The sequence below is a fragment of the Rana temporaria genome, chromosome 1, assembly GCF_905171775.1.
Source record: "Rana temporaria chromosome 1, aRanTem1.1, whole genome shotgun sequence".
Classification (NCBI taxonomy): domain Eukaryota; kingdom Metazoa; phylum Chordata; class Amphibia; order Anura; family Ranidae; genus Rana; species Rana temporaria.
In genome coordinates, this window is record NC_053489.1 from 234,689,049 (window position 1) to 234,702,057 (window position 13,009).

At 39.1% G+C, this 13,009-nt stretch overlaps 1 protein-coding gene across 5 annotated transcripts in view; it reads right to left on the bottom strand.

Annotated features, from left to right (window-relative positions):
- ACACB (acetyl-CoA carboxylase beta) overlaps positions 1-13,009 on the bottom strand; it is a 185,407-nt gene that overhangs the window by 50,641 nt on the left and 121,757 nt on the right. For 4 of the 5 annotated variants that reach the window (XM_040351868.1, XM_040351864.1, XM_040351871.1 and 1 more), the window contains 8 exons: positions 11,426-11,526; positions 10,681-10,769; positions 8,341-8,465; positions 7,617-7,730; positions 7,180-7,293; positions 6,966-7,055; positions 4,557-4,675; positions 2,820-2,843 (listed from right to left, as the gene is read on the bottom strand). In XM_040351868.1, the coding sequence (XP_040207802.1) occupies positions 2,820-2,843; positions 4,557-4,675; positions 6,966-7,055; positions 7,180-7,293; positions 7,617-7,730; positions 8,341-8,465; positions 10,681-10,769; positions 11,426-11,526 (776 nt within the window). The remainder of the gene's footprint in view (positions 1-2,819; positions 2,844-4,556; positions 4,676-6,965; positions 7,056-7,179; positions 7,294-7,616; positions 7,731-8,340; positions 8,466-10,680; positions 10,770-11,425; positions 11,527-13,009) is intronic. The other variant, XM_040351869.1, reaches the window with a different exon arrangement.

Sequence of the window (13,009 nt, forward strand, 5' to 3'; positions counted from 1 at the left end):
TATTTTTATGTAGAGCAATATTATTCTGATGTTATACTGTCTGTATCCACAGTACAGTTAGTAAATAGATTTGTATTTTAACATATGACTGGTGTACAAACAGATTTGGGCACAGAGTTGACAATAGGAGAATGCTAAAGGAGGCAAGATATACTAGTTAAGTTATGCATTTCCAAATAAGCTTTTTTCTGGAGCAACAGAAATCGTTTGCTGAATGTCAAAATCTAATTTCAGCAGAAATCTACACACTTGCAATCAGAAGCATCAGGGGGTCCTTGCTGGTTTAAATGATACTAATTGAATGACCATGTCTGTTCCCCAAAGTACTATTTAGATTATGCTTAAGACACATTCATGAAATACTGTTTATTACACCTATAATTTAATGAAAAAATAAAGTGCTTGCTAAACTCAACATCATGCAGAAAGATGTATGCTCTTATATTCATTTGTTGTTGAAGATCACCATTTTACCCAGTGCAATGTACCTGTTACTGAAAAAAAGAGAATTCTCTTGCCTAAGCTCAAGAAAACACAATTCTATGAAATTCCATACAAGTTGCTCTCACATTTGTTTCTTTGCATACATAAAACAAAAAAACGAATTTGGCTGGAAAATAGCAGCACTACAATAGGTATATAGTTAGTATTTTATTTTATTTTTTATTCAATGAAATTTTACAGATATACTTCTGTACTTTTTACAGCAAGTTTAATTTAAACAACTAGGGTCATTTGACCCCATTCACACTGGGGCATTTTTCAGGCGCTTTGGCGTTAAAAAAAGCACCTGTAAAGCATCTGCAATCCCAATGTGAAAGCCCAAGTGCTTTCAGAGCCCTTTCACACTGCCAGCGCCCGAAAAAATGCTGGCAAAGCTCCGCTAAGACCCCTTTTCACACTGGGGCGTTTTTCAGGCGCTTTGGCGTTAAAAAAAGACGAGCTTCCCGATGACGCATTAAGTTGCGAAATGCATAGAGCCCGCGGAACCATTGCCAGCTCGTCATGTCCAGTCTGAGTATAACGTGGCTAGGAACGCAAGCGACAAAGTGAGGCATCACACGTGCGGACCAGGACATACTCGTACATTTGTACTCCCATTTACGGCTAGATTAGCTCAGTGCCGGCTCCCAGGCACTTTTACATGTGAGTGGAATAACTATATATGTTTTAATTATAATAAATTCTTTGATATACTACACCATGATAGTCTTTTATATGTTACATGAGTGGATATAGAACGAGACTACAGCCAAAGCATTGGGAGTGATTGCTGATAAACCTGAGAGAGGGGGTGGTTATCCATATGAACCAAAGGCAGATTTCTGGGTCCATCTGGTGAGTGGCCATTTTATCTGGTGACGGTGTAGGGACTATTTGCGGTGAAGGTGGAAACATAGCTGAGCATTACTGCAAGAAATTATCTATTAAGGACTTTCTTAGCACATATACATATATATATTTTTTTTTATATATTTTGTCGTATACAATATATTTTTCTTACTTTCTTGGGGCACATTCAATCTGTGGATTGTAACAGTAGACTATTTGAAATCTTTTTGGATTTATTTCACATTTTTTGATGGATTATGGCCCCGTACACACGACCAGTTTCCTCGGCAGAATTCAGCTTCCGACCGAGTTTCTGGCTGAATTCTGCCGAGGAAACTGGTCGTGTGTACACTTTCGGCCGAGGAAGCCGACGAGGACCTCGGCGAGGAAATAGAGAACATGTTCTCTATTTCCTCGTTGTTCTATGGGAGCTCTCGGCCCGCCGAGGTCCTCGGCGGCTTCAGGGCTGAACTGGCCGAGGAACTCGACGTGTTTGGCACGTCGAGTTCCTCGGCCGTGTGTACGAGGCCTGAGAGATTCATATGTTATAGTTTGGCACAGGGCACTGTCTTGGTATTTATTGCACACTATTTGTTGATTGTTTGCACATTAATTAATAACCATAGACACATGTACATACTTTTTGTTTTTTGAGTAACAAGTTCACAGGATCAGTTGTGGTAAAATGTTTATATAAATATAAGTTAGCGCAATTTACTTCACAAACACACATCATCATAAGACTAATGGCTAGAAAAATTCTGGGTTGCTATGGGTAGCCACCTCCACTTTTCCTTGCTCCATCTTTCATACATGGTGAAGCTCTGTAACTGAATTATCCACACTAATAGACTACTAGATTATACTAGACTAGCTTTATGGCAAAGATTGACAATCTGACCAGGTCAGATATTCTGGAACTGAATAAAAATATTCCATTTTCCATTTTTCTTATAGCCTTTCCCCTCGGGGAATTGTTCTTGGGGGGCTGCAGCCTAACCTTTTACTTTTCATATTTGTTATTTATTTAACTATTTCGTTGGCACTGATTGGCCTCACACTATAGTATTCTACATCTGTACTAGCCCTGGTGGGTCCTAAGCGCGGTTCATTTCCTTTTTTATCCTTTTTTGAATAAAAATATTACTGGCATTTGAGAAAAAAAACATTCCACCATTGCCAACATTGTTTGGTCTCTAACCAGATGACTTCAAGAATTCCAAATGAACTTTCTTTCTGGCAGAGAAGGAATTAATTTTATTAGCAAGTAGAGAAAGCAAAAGACCAGCTTGTTAGAGTCACATTACTTTTACACAAAAGAACTACAAGGACAAGTCAATAAGAAATGCGCTATTAAAGTCCATTGACAACTGGCTAAGGAGAGCTTCAAAGCAAAAGCTGAAAGCACAAATGATAGCATTACTGGAAGAGATTGTATTTGGGATTTAAATATGTTCCATGCTGTAGAGAGAATTCTGCGCTCATACCTGCTCAGTGTTGGGCTGGACTCTCTGTAATCAAATGGGCAAATAACAGGACAATAAGTGTCACAAGGAAGTCCAATCAGAATGCTACATTTCATAGTCATCTAAAATATGTATTACACCTATAGCTTAAAATTTTTCTCAAAGGCTGAAGGTTTTTATTTCAATGCATTGTATAAAGGTAAAAAACCTTCAGTATGCAGTTCCCCCCACGGCCCCCTAATACTTACCCAAGCTCAATCGCGATCCAGTGATGTGCATGAGAACAGCTGCTCTCCCGGGTCTCAGTCTCCTGACTGGCTGAGGGACAGCAGTGGGAGCCAATGGCAATCACAGCTCAGAGCCAAGGTGGAGCGAGCAGGGGGCCGGCCAAGCTCTGTTCTGTGTGTTTTTTTTGTCATTGTTCACTAGCTACGAGTAAGCATCACATGATGTGAAAAACATGTCAGCCACCTTATTCCTGTTGTTCACTTAATTTTGACTGCATCGCTTTGGTTGTTTTTTGGATTTTATTTATACAATAAAGACATCGTTTTAAGGAGTGCGGCAGTCCAGGATTTTTTTCTATCCAATGTACCTGTGCATAGCCAGCACCTTTTTGGTTTAGTGGGACGGAAGCAAAGCCAAGGGATCAGCAGTTTTTAGATCGGTATCATTTCTCTCTGTTCTGTGTGTCTTAACTACACACAAAGTCAGGTTCGGGAGTGAGTATGCAGCTCATGACATTTAACAGCATTCTAAAAGGTATTTCTCAGTGGCACAAGGGCTCTATCATACCCTGAACCAAATTGTTGGACAACCTAGTGATTCTAATGTTTTTTCTATTTTTAATCTGAACATGTATTCAGAGCAAACAAATACAACAGAGGATCATCCTTGGGAGCTCAACTAGAAAAAATGCAGCAATAAGCCAGCATTGTGCAAAAAGGAGATCTCATTTAACATATACAGTGAATGTGTACGTGTGAAAAAACAATCTTTGGAAAGACTGTTGCTTTAGAATGTAACAATGATAAATTCTAAAAGAACAAAAAAACAAAAGCAATGTCACACATTGTGGCTATTGAGCCACTAACAATCTAGAAAAATGTTTTAGACTCTATGGGGCAGATTTACTAAAACTGGAGCACCCAGAATCTGGCGCAGCCGTGCATGGTAGCCAATCGGATACTAAGACCTCATACAGACTATTCTGCAGATTTTAGATTTACCAAAACCATGTAGGCCTGCCTGATTGCATACAAATTAAAACGCTTAAGGTTTGACCTAATATTATATGGTTTAGGTTTTTCTCTGCAGAGCTGCACCTGATTTTGCACACTCCAGTTTTAGTAAATTTCCCCATTTTTATAGGATAAAAAAATAAATAAAATCTCTGCAGGTAAAATATAGCAATATTATTACTGGTTTCTAACTGCTGTGGAAATAAAGTCTAAATAGAGAGGGGTTAATTCAGGTCTACTTGTATGGCATGATGAAATATTAAATGGCATCCAACCCTGTGGCTAAGAAAGTGGATGCAAGTTTGCAGAATACCCTGTGAAGTCCATGGGTTTACAAAGCAAAACAATCAACTAGAAGGAAGTTCACAAACTCTGTTAGACTGAATAAGACTTTGTCCGTACAGATCTATTATAATCTCATCCATGATCATTAGAATATACAAAGCTGAAAGTGAATTCCATCTTCTTGAATTGCAAATTGGAACAGCAGCTTAGAGCTTTGTGGTTACTACTATACCTGTTTGGGTGAGAAGATGGCAGCATGAACTGAAATTCCACCACACAGGTGCCATCCTGGAGCTGATGATGCTGAAGACTGTTAAGTTCATAGGCTATGTAACCCCTCCTCACATACACCTGAAGTCATAAAACACAATTACTTAACATGGCATCACAGCTGTGCCACTGCCATACCTATCCTTTAAAATGTACCTGTGCACATACTATGGCCATAAAAGTTGTGATATATTCTTAACAAGCAGTACATAATATTTTAGCTCCAGTTCACATGCACGTGCTTGGCAGTCTATTCATCTGAATGGGCTGCTGTGCCGGAGTTTTCTGCAGGGAAAAGGTCCTTGCATCTTTTTTTCAAATGAAGCCGCATGGAAATTGCACTGTATTTTTAGTGCATTGGGGGCAACGCTGCGTTTTTTATGCGCCTGCAGAAATGCATGCCATTTACACGCACTCCCACACATGCATATATGTGAACCTAGCCAGCAACATAACATGACAAAACATGCCATCTCTGACTGCTGTAGCTGCATGTATTGTTAGGCAATTTATCCTCAAAGATCGCAGATCAGGTTCCAGTTGGTTTCTAGAAGTCTACAAGCACTTGCTGTTTGTTTACATTAGAAAGCTGTTAGATTGCCAAGATTCTGCTGGCATAAAAAGTAAGTGCTCATTCATAAGGCTGCACATTGCCTAGATCAGATTACATCTGCAGTGAGAAGTGGCTATGGCCCAGATTCACGTACAATGGCGTATCTTTGTGCGGGCGTAACGTATCCCATTTACGTTACGCCTCCGCAACTTTTACAGGCAAGTGCCGTATTCTCAAACGAAAGTTGCGGCGGCGTAGCGTAAATAGGCCGGCGTAAGCCCGCCTAATTCAAATGTGGTAGATGTGGGCGTGTGTTATGTTAATTTTATGTGACCCCGCGTAAATGACGCTTTTTACAAACGGCGCATTCGCCGTCCGTGAAAGTATCCCAGTGCGCATGCTCCAAATTAACCCGCAAGAAGCCAATGCTTTCGACGTGAACGTAAATGATGCCCAGCCCTATTCGCGAACAACTTACGCAAACGACGTAAAACTTTCAAAATTCGACGCGGGAACGACGTCCATACTTAACATTGGTACGCCGCATGTACGCCTCATATAGCAGGGGTAACTTTACGCCGGGAAAAGCCTAACGTATACGGCGTATCTGTACTGCGTCGGCTGGGCGTACATTCGTGAATTCGCGTATCTAGCTGATTTACATATTTCTAGGCGTAAATCAGCATACACGCCCCTAGCGGCCAGTGTAAATATGCAGTTAAGATCCGACGGCGTAAGAGACTTACGCCGGTCGGATCTAGTACAAATCTATGCGTAACCGATTCTAAGAATCAGGCACATAGATACGACCGCTCAGACTCTGAGATACGCCGTCGTATTTCCTTTGAGAATCTGGGCCTATGTGTTTGTATTCAGCTGTGGATAGGCTGACACTGTCTGCAGCTGTCCGCATATATCTGCTTAAGAAGACACTACATGCAGCTACAGACAAATGAGTGGCTGTACATGCTGTACGCAGACTGTTTTCGTACGGGCCACTCATCTGTCCCTAACCGCAGGTAAACAATCCATGTGCAATTACATGCAAACATCTGCAGAGACTTTCAGCCTGTCATTGATAAACATAAACACCTGGGCGGTACACAGCCATGAACAACTGTGTGAATGAGCCCTTAAGAAGAAAAGAGTTGTGATTTTAGTACCCTTTTTTGTAAACTTTGAAGTCGAATTTCCCCGCAATGGCTATAGCTACAAAGGTGAACGATGGCCTCTTTTAACGTGCTTTTAACGCTTGTTTGGAATATGTAATTGCTGTAATTTGCATAGTCTGGCCTTGGGCTCATTATTGTCTAATTATTGATAAGTTAAATCAAGATTTTCCATTTTCCATTTTTCTATTCCAGGGGCTACTATATCAAAGCACATACATTTCATAAACTAGTTCATGTATTAAAGTTTAAATAAGTTTCAGAATTGATGGATTGGTTAAACGAGAAGTTCGGGATTTTAAAAAAATGAAACACACACACACACACAATAATATATATATATATATATATATAATTTTTTCCCCATCTGTCCCCGCTGGCTCTGCAGGGAGAACTGAGTGATCAAACACTGCTAATCTCTCAGCTCTCCTCCCCTCCCTTTGGCCATACTTCTCCTTTAAAATTCTATTTATTGATCTTTGCATAGACACAGGATTTTTTCAGTTTTTCGGTATGAATAAAAATTATTAACAGAATTCCGTATTAACCCATCACTATTATTTTTTCTTACTGAACATATCTGGAGTTCCATTTGTGTAAAAATACATAAAAGCTGAAACTATTTTAATGTAATAAAAAGGATCCTTACCTCTAGAGCAGCCATTCGAACCACTTGCTTAATGTGGTAGAAAAAATTTGGTAGCACATCAAAGATTGAGGTCTCAGACAAAATGAGTTTCTGAAAAGAAAACATTCAACATAATATTTTTACTTCATAGTGGAAAGGCCACACTAGTGTAATCAGTTGTGATACTGTGCAGCAATAGTATTTGTCCAATTACTTCATATGTAAAATGACTGACCTTTAAGTTTTCTGGGCAGAATTGATGTCCATAAAGGTCTATAGCCGAAAGGAAAATGGACTCCACTTGATTGTGTCTCAACTCATATGACGGCAAATGAGATGCAATCAGGACCTAAACATTTAAATTGTGGGGATACATAAGCACTACAGATTTAAATCTTCATAAATACATAAAAAGGTGTTGGTTAGTCTACAATAGAAATTAGGAAAAAAAAGTGCTAGTGCAAAGCTACCCAGTTGTAGACTACCTAAAAAGGCCAATATTGTATTCTGATAACTGTACATATGTACTTAATGCATGCAATTATAGGATTTATGATGATATCCTCTTTTAATTCCTATGCCTTTATTTACAATATTCTGCACTTCTGTATTTGTTTGTGATGGCAGTCCTTTAAGGTCAAGCTGTGTGTGGTCAGGCCTGCTGGCTCTTACCTGTCGAGATCTGAGTGCAACCTTTGAGTTTTCAATCTTGCTCAGTTGTGTCAGCTCATTAAGGATTGTCATAAGATCATCTGTGAGTGTTGGGTCTCGTCCACAAAGCTGATCCTGCATTCACAGCAGCAAGAGAGGGAACAGTAATAGGTTTGATATTAAGGTTTATCTTAAGCCATACATTAAAAGTCTTTAAAGCTACTTGTTACAAATTATTTTTGTCATACAGTACTTTACAGTCTTCCTGTTTCTATAGGATAGAATCATTTTGTAGTTATAAATATATCAGTTAAAATGTTAAAATGTAAGGTCTTGACTGAGGAAGAGCCGGGTTTTTCCCTACCAGGTCTTTACTGTTGTCCAGAATGCATATCACTGAATGTGGGACATAACAAGAGGATGCATGATAATGTATTTCTGTGCCATGTGCTTCCTTAGAGGGGCACAGGAATATATGCCTAAATCATTCAGGACAGTAACTGCTCAGGTGAAAACCACCTTCTCAACCTGCCAAGCCAAGGCCACATTTGGGGCAAAGGAAACCGTAGAAAGTGGGTGGGGGGATGGGACTCTGCCCCTACTCCACTCATGATGAGACACCCTTAGGTTACGCTTTATGTTTGTCACATTTTATAATAAACATAAGTTCTGATGATTTTTTTTTTTATTGAATATCCACACTCATTATTAAATTTAATTATTCCAGGAGAGCAAGAATACTTACAATTAACATAGTAACAAGAATGTTCTTCTTGGCCACCTGGGCATGTGAAAAGATGCATTCAAGTACAGGAGTCATGTCTGGCTTGTACTTCTCTCGCAGGTTTATGACACACTTGTCATAGTGTGCTACAGGAATAATATACCATCATAATATTAGTTTATTGTACCATTTTCCAAAAGAAAGAGTAAACAAAACTTTGAATGGTGTAAAACAATACTGTAGTGCTTTTGTGGTGTCAAGGTCATTTATTGCAGACAGGGTAAGGGAATCATTTTTGTACATAAAGAAAAAAATGATACTACACAAGTTTGGTTGTTTCCATTTAAAAAATGATGTTTGGATTTTCTGGACTAGGATTTTGTTTTTGTAATCTGCAATACTATGCTTTACTAAAGAGCAAAACCACAGAATCAGTCACTACACTACTAATGTTATCTACGTAGCATCACCACTAAGGCCCCGTACACAAGGTCGGACAAAACCGATGAGAATGGACCGAGGTTCAGTTTCATCGGTCCAAACCGACCGTGTGTATAGCCCATCGGTCTGTTTTCCTTCGGTCCAAAATTTTAAAACATGCTTCAAAACCGAACTGATGGACCGCTGCCCGATCGGTCCAAACCGATGGTTAGTACAGAAAAGCATCGGTTCAAAACCCACGCATGCTCAGAATCAAGTCGACGCATGCTTGGAAGCATTGAACTTCGTTTTTTTCAGCACGTCGTGTGTTTTACATCATCGCGTTCTGACCCGATCGGATTTTGAACTGATGGTGTGTACGCCCATCAGGCCACTTCAGCGGTGAACCGATGAAAACGGTCCGTCGGACCATTCTCATCGGTTTTGTCCGACCATGTGTACAAAGCCTCAGTCTGCAACCAATTTCAGCAAGCTTCCCATGCTGCTTCAAGGCAGACTGCAACCATGTTAAATGATTCTGTGACTGTGTAGCCTTATGTTGCATTCTGCAAGGATGAGACTGCAGTGGGCTCAGAGAAGGGACAGTGCTGGGTCAATTAAACACTGTGGCAAAATTTCACCAGGCTCAGAGTAAGGACATTCATTTTTTTTTTTTTTAAAACAACTGATTTTTTTATGGAATTTATCGAAGAAAATAGCCAGGTCAAAATATGAATGTAAAGATGAAAATGATAACAGGTAGACCACGTTCTACTCTTTTCATAAGTTTCATGTATGACTGAACTGTATAAATGTACAAAATAAAAAAATTATGACTAAAAACATATCAACTGTTTATACTCATACCACCCAAGGCACCGCCACCTAGTTACACTACATAATCTCATTCCTTATATAGTAAATGCTCAAGGAGGGATTCAGTTCATATCATATAACTAAGCAATTGCTTTTTGTTGGGTTTTATTTTCCTTCATTTCTATGTAGCTTGTCTAGAGTAAAACTCCTCATTGTTGTATACAACACAACCTCTTATGCCGCGTACACACGACGAGAAAAATAAAAAAAATGTAATTGGTCATTAAAAACGATCGTGTGTAGGCTCCAGAGCATTTTTCTCGACGTGAAATATGGCCATTAAAAATTTAGAACATGCTCTAATTTTTCTCATCGTTTTTCACGTCGTGTGTAGGCTTTAATCACGGGAAAAAAACGTGCATGCTCAGAGGCAAGTTATGAGACGGTTCTGGTAAAACTAGCGTTTGTAATGGAGATAGCACATTCGTCACGCTGTAACAGACTGAAAAGCACGAAGACTGAAAATCGCAAATCGACTTTTACCAAACTTTTACTAACACGAAATCAGCAAAAGCAGCCCAAAGGGTGGCGCCATCCGAATGGAACTTCCCCTTTATAGTGCCGGCGTATGTATTGTACGTCACCGCTTTTTTTTCATGATCGTGTGTATGCAAGGCAGGCTTGACAAGAATCACGTCGAGAAAAACTTTGCTTTTTTCCATGACTTTAAAAACGGTCGTGTGTATGCGGCATTAGTGTTAAATAGATGCTATTCTTTCAAAAATCATTGTAAAGTATACCAAAGCATTTTCAGACTACTGATAACCTTTATATCTGTAATATCGCTAGTCCTAAAATTTCTCTAATTGCAGTAGTTATTTTCAGATCCTAAAGGGTACTAGAACATTTTTGGATTTTCTCCAGCCAACAGTAAAGCCAACAAACATTCTGTACACTTTGGAGGCTGTAGAGAACAAAGTGATTGGCTTAGATTTTGAAAGTGGTAGATAGCTACTTATGAACATTATTCGCTGAAATTCTTTTGATTGCAACAAATGGAAAACCCCTTCAAATACAAAGTACAAACAAGTACTGCATATTCCAAGCAGTAGATTTTCTACTTACAGTGTTGAAACTGAGTTTCAACTTGCAAGTATCTTCTCAGCAAATCAAGTACAACAGATTTCATGTAGCCACGAATTCCACTGCGGTATCTGTAAAAGAAAATGTCTCAGTATAAATTGTGAACACTGGTCTTCCTTGACAGGCTGGGAAAAGAATAGAAAACAGAAAAACATACAACTTTGCGTCCAGTTTCTCCACCAGCTAGTGCCATTATTTTTACATTACAGTATTTGAGTTGGTTTATAGTTTTTTTTTGGACAAGAAAGTCACTGAAACACCTCAACGAGGTCTCTCTATTGGTCTCAAACACAATTAACCATTATATAAATTACAGTCCTGCAAGACAGCAAGGAATTAAGGCAGTGGCGTTACTAACAGTGGAGCCCAACAGATAAGTATCCCACTTTCCACACCCTTGCTTTAGAACTCTTATATCTCTCTGTAGTCTATGGGCAGGACTGAGGGCATGCTAGACCTACAGAATGCCAGTCCCTTATAATTTGCAACAGATGACACCTATATTTTGATTCATTAAAGATGTAGTTTGTAGTATATCATAAAGAATCCTTATCTACCCCCACCCCAGCTCCCTCTAGCCAAAGTTGTAGTCTAGTCACAAGAGAATTATGGAAGTACATTTTCTTTCCCAAAAAAAGGTATTCAACTTATACACTCGGTATAAACTAAAACTAACCATATGTTTTTTTTAATAGTGTAAAAGCATGCAGCTTGGTGTTCTAATTACCTTTGTACAAGTTGCACAATACTCTGTGTGTTCATGAAAAACACTTCTCGATCTGCTTTCCTCTGTAAAGTTGCTGCATAACTGTCCAGGATGTTGGCAATCTGAAAAAATATGTTTTACTCTGTTTGTTTCACTCAGTTTAAATTACTGGGATTTGAGGTCAATATTTGTTTTGGTTTGGGCGCTGACCATTTATACACCTAAATGGCTTCATAAGGGTATATTTTTTGGTGGAGAACAAGGGTATATTTTAATAGCCATTTGACAGGCAGTCTGATGCTACTTCCATCATGCTCCCCCCAAAACAGATGGGGGGGGGGGTGACCACCCACTGCTTATAGGGTTAACTGAACTCAAGTGCGATTGCTGAGCAGGTGGAGCACAGGCAGCCTCCTAAATGGCTGTTACAAGTTCTATACTGCAAGTGTGAGCGTTCCTCAGAATAATTTGTGTCTCCTTCTTTTAGTACAATTTCATTACAAAGATGTTATGTTAAGCCCCTTGCACACGGGGCCCCCTAGCTGCTGTAAGTTCTTCTGGGCATTTTAGTGTGCTCGATATGGATAGGTGCAGCATCCAGCACCAATGCCTGCAGCCTGTCAGAGGTCTACACTACTTTTTAATTGTCTAACCCCTTGTTAGGGCAGGTAGTGTTCAAATCTAGTTTACAACTAATGAGATGATATCCACCAGCACAGTTCAGACAAGGTTTATTATGGCAAATACAGCTTCCAGCCTCATCATTAACAAAGTAACTAGTGTGATTTTACATGGCTGAAATTTACAGAAAATAGCAACTTTAAAAGGTAAGCTTGAATTTTTTTAAAAACATTTGTAGTTATGCTATGTAATAAATTTACAGAAGATGTTATCTTAATTTACCTGCAAACGTAGAAAATACACATATGCTGGTTTCTCAATTTCCCTTATTGTACATTATAGAAAACCTATTGTGAGAGTATGACACCAACACATGGCTTTAAAAGGGCCATGGCTATGTGCTAGAACTCAGAATGATCTATAAAGCTAGCAAAAGATTCAGTTTGCCATTAGCTGATGAACACTGAATTATCAGTGTTAATCTTTAAACATCATACCGAAAGCAGGACTCTAGTCCAATTTTTTTTTTTTAAATCCCCCCAAAAAAAAGCAAAAAAAAAAAGAAGCCTACTATACTCACCTCCCCACAATACTTTTTCAGCATTATTTGTCCTCAGGTTGGATAACTGTCACCATCATTCAGCACAGTTCCTTTGAGCTCAGGCTCTCATGGGCCCACCCCAGCTTGTCACTTAACAGTGAAGAAAAATGTAGCACAGTGATGGGCTTAACTCTAGGTCACTCTGCTTTCTCCTCCTATTAGTATGCTTCCTTGTCAACAAACCAATCTTCTCCTTGTGTTTATCAACTCTCCTTATTATCAACTCTGATCTCTGCTATACAAAGGGACTAAGGAGGCTGTTGCCAAGTTAAATTCAGGCACTTACACAGCTTACATAAAAAAAAAAAAAAAAAAAAAAAAAAAAAGGATTTTTGTACACCATAAAAGCCTTTTCTTGAAGTCCATTGAGGGCGACGGGAAGT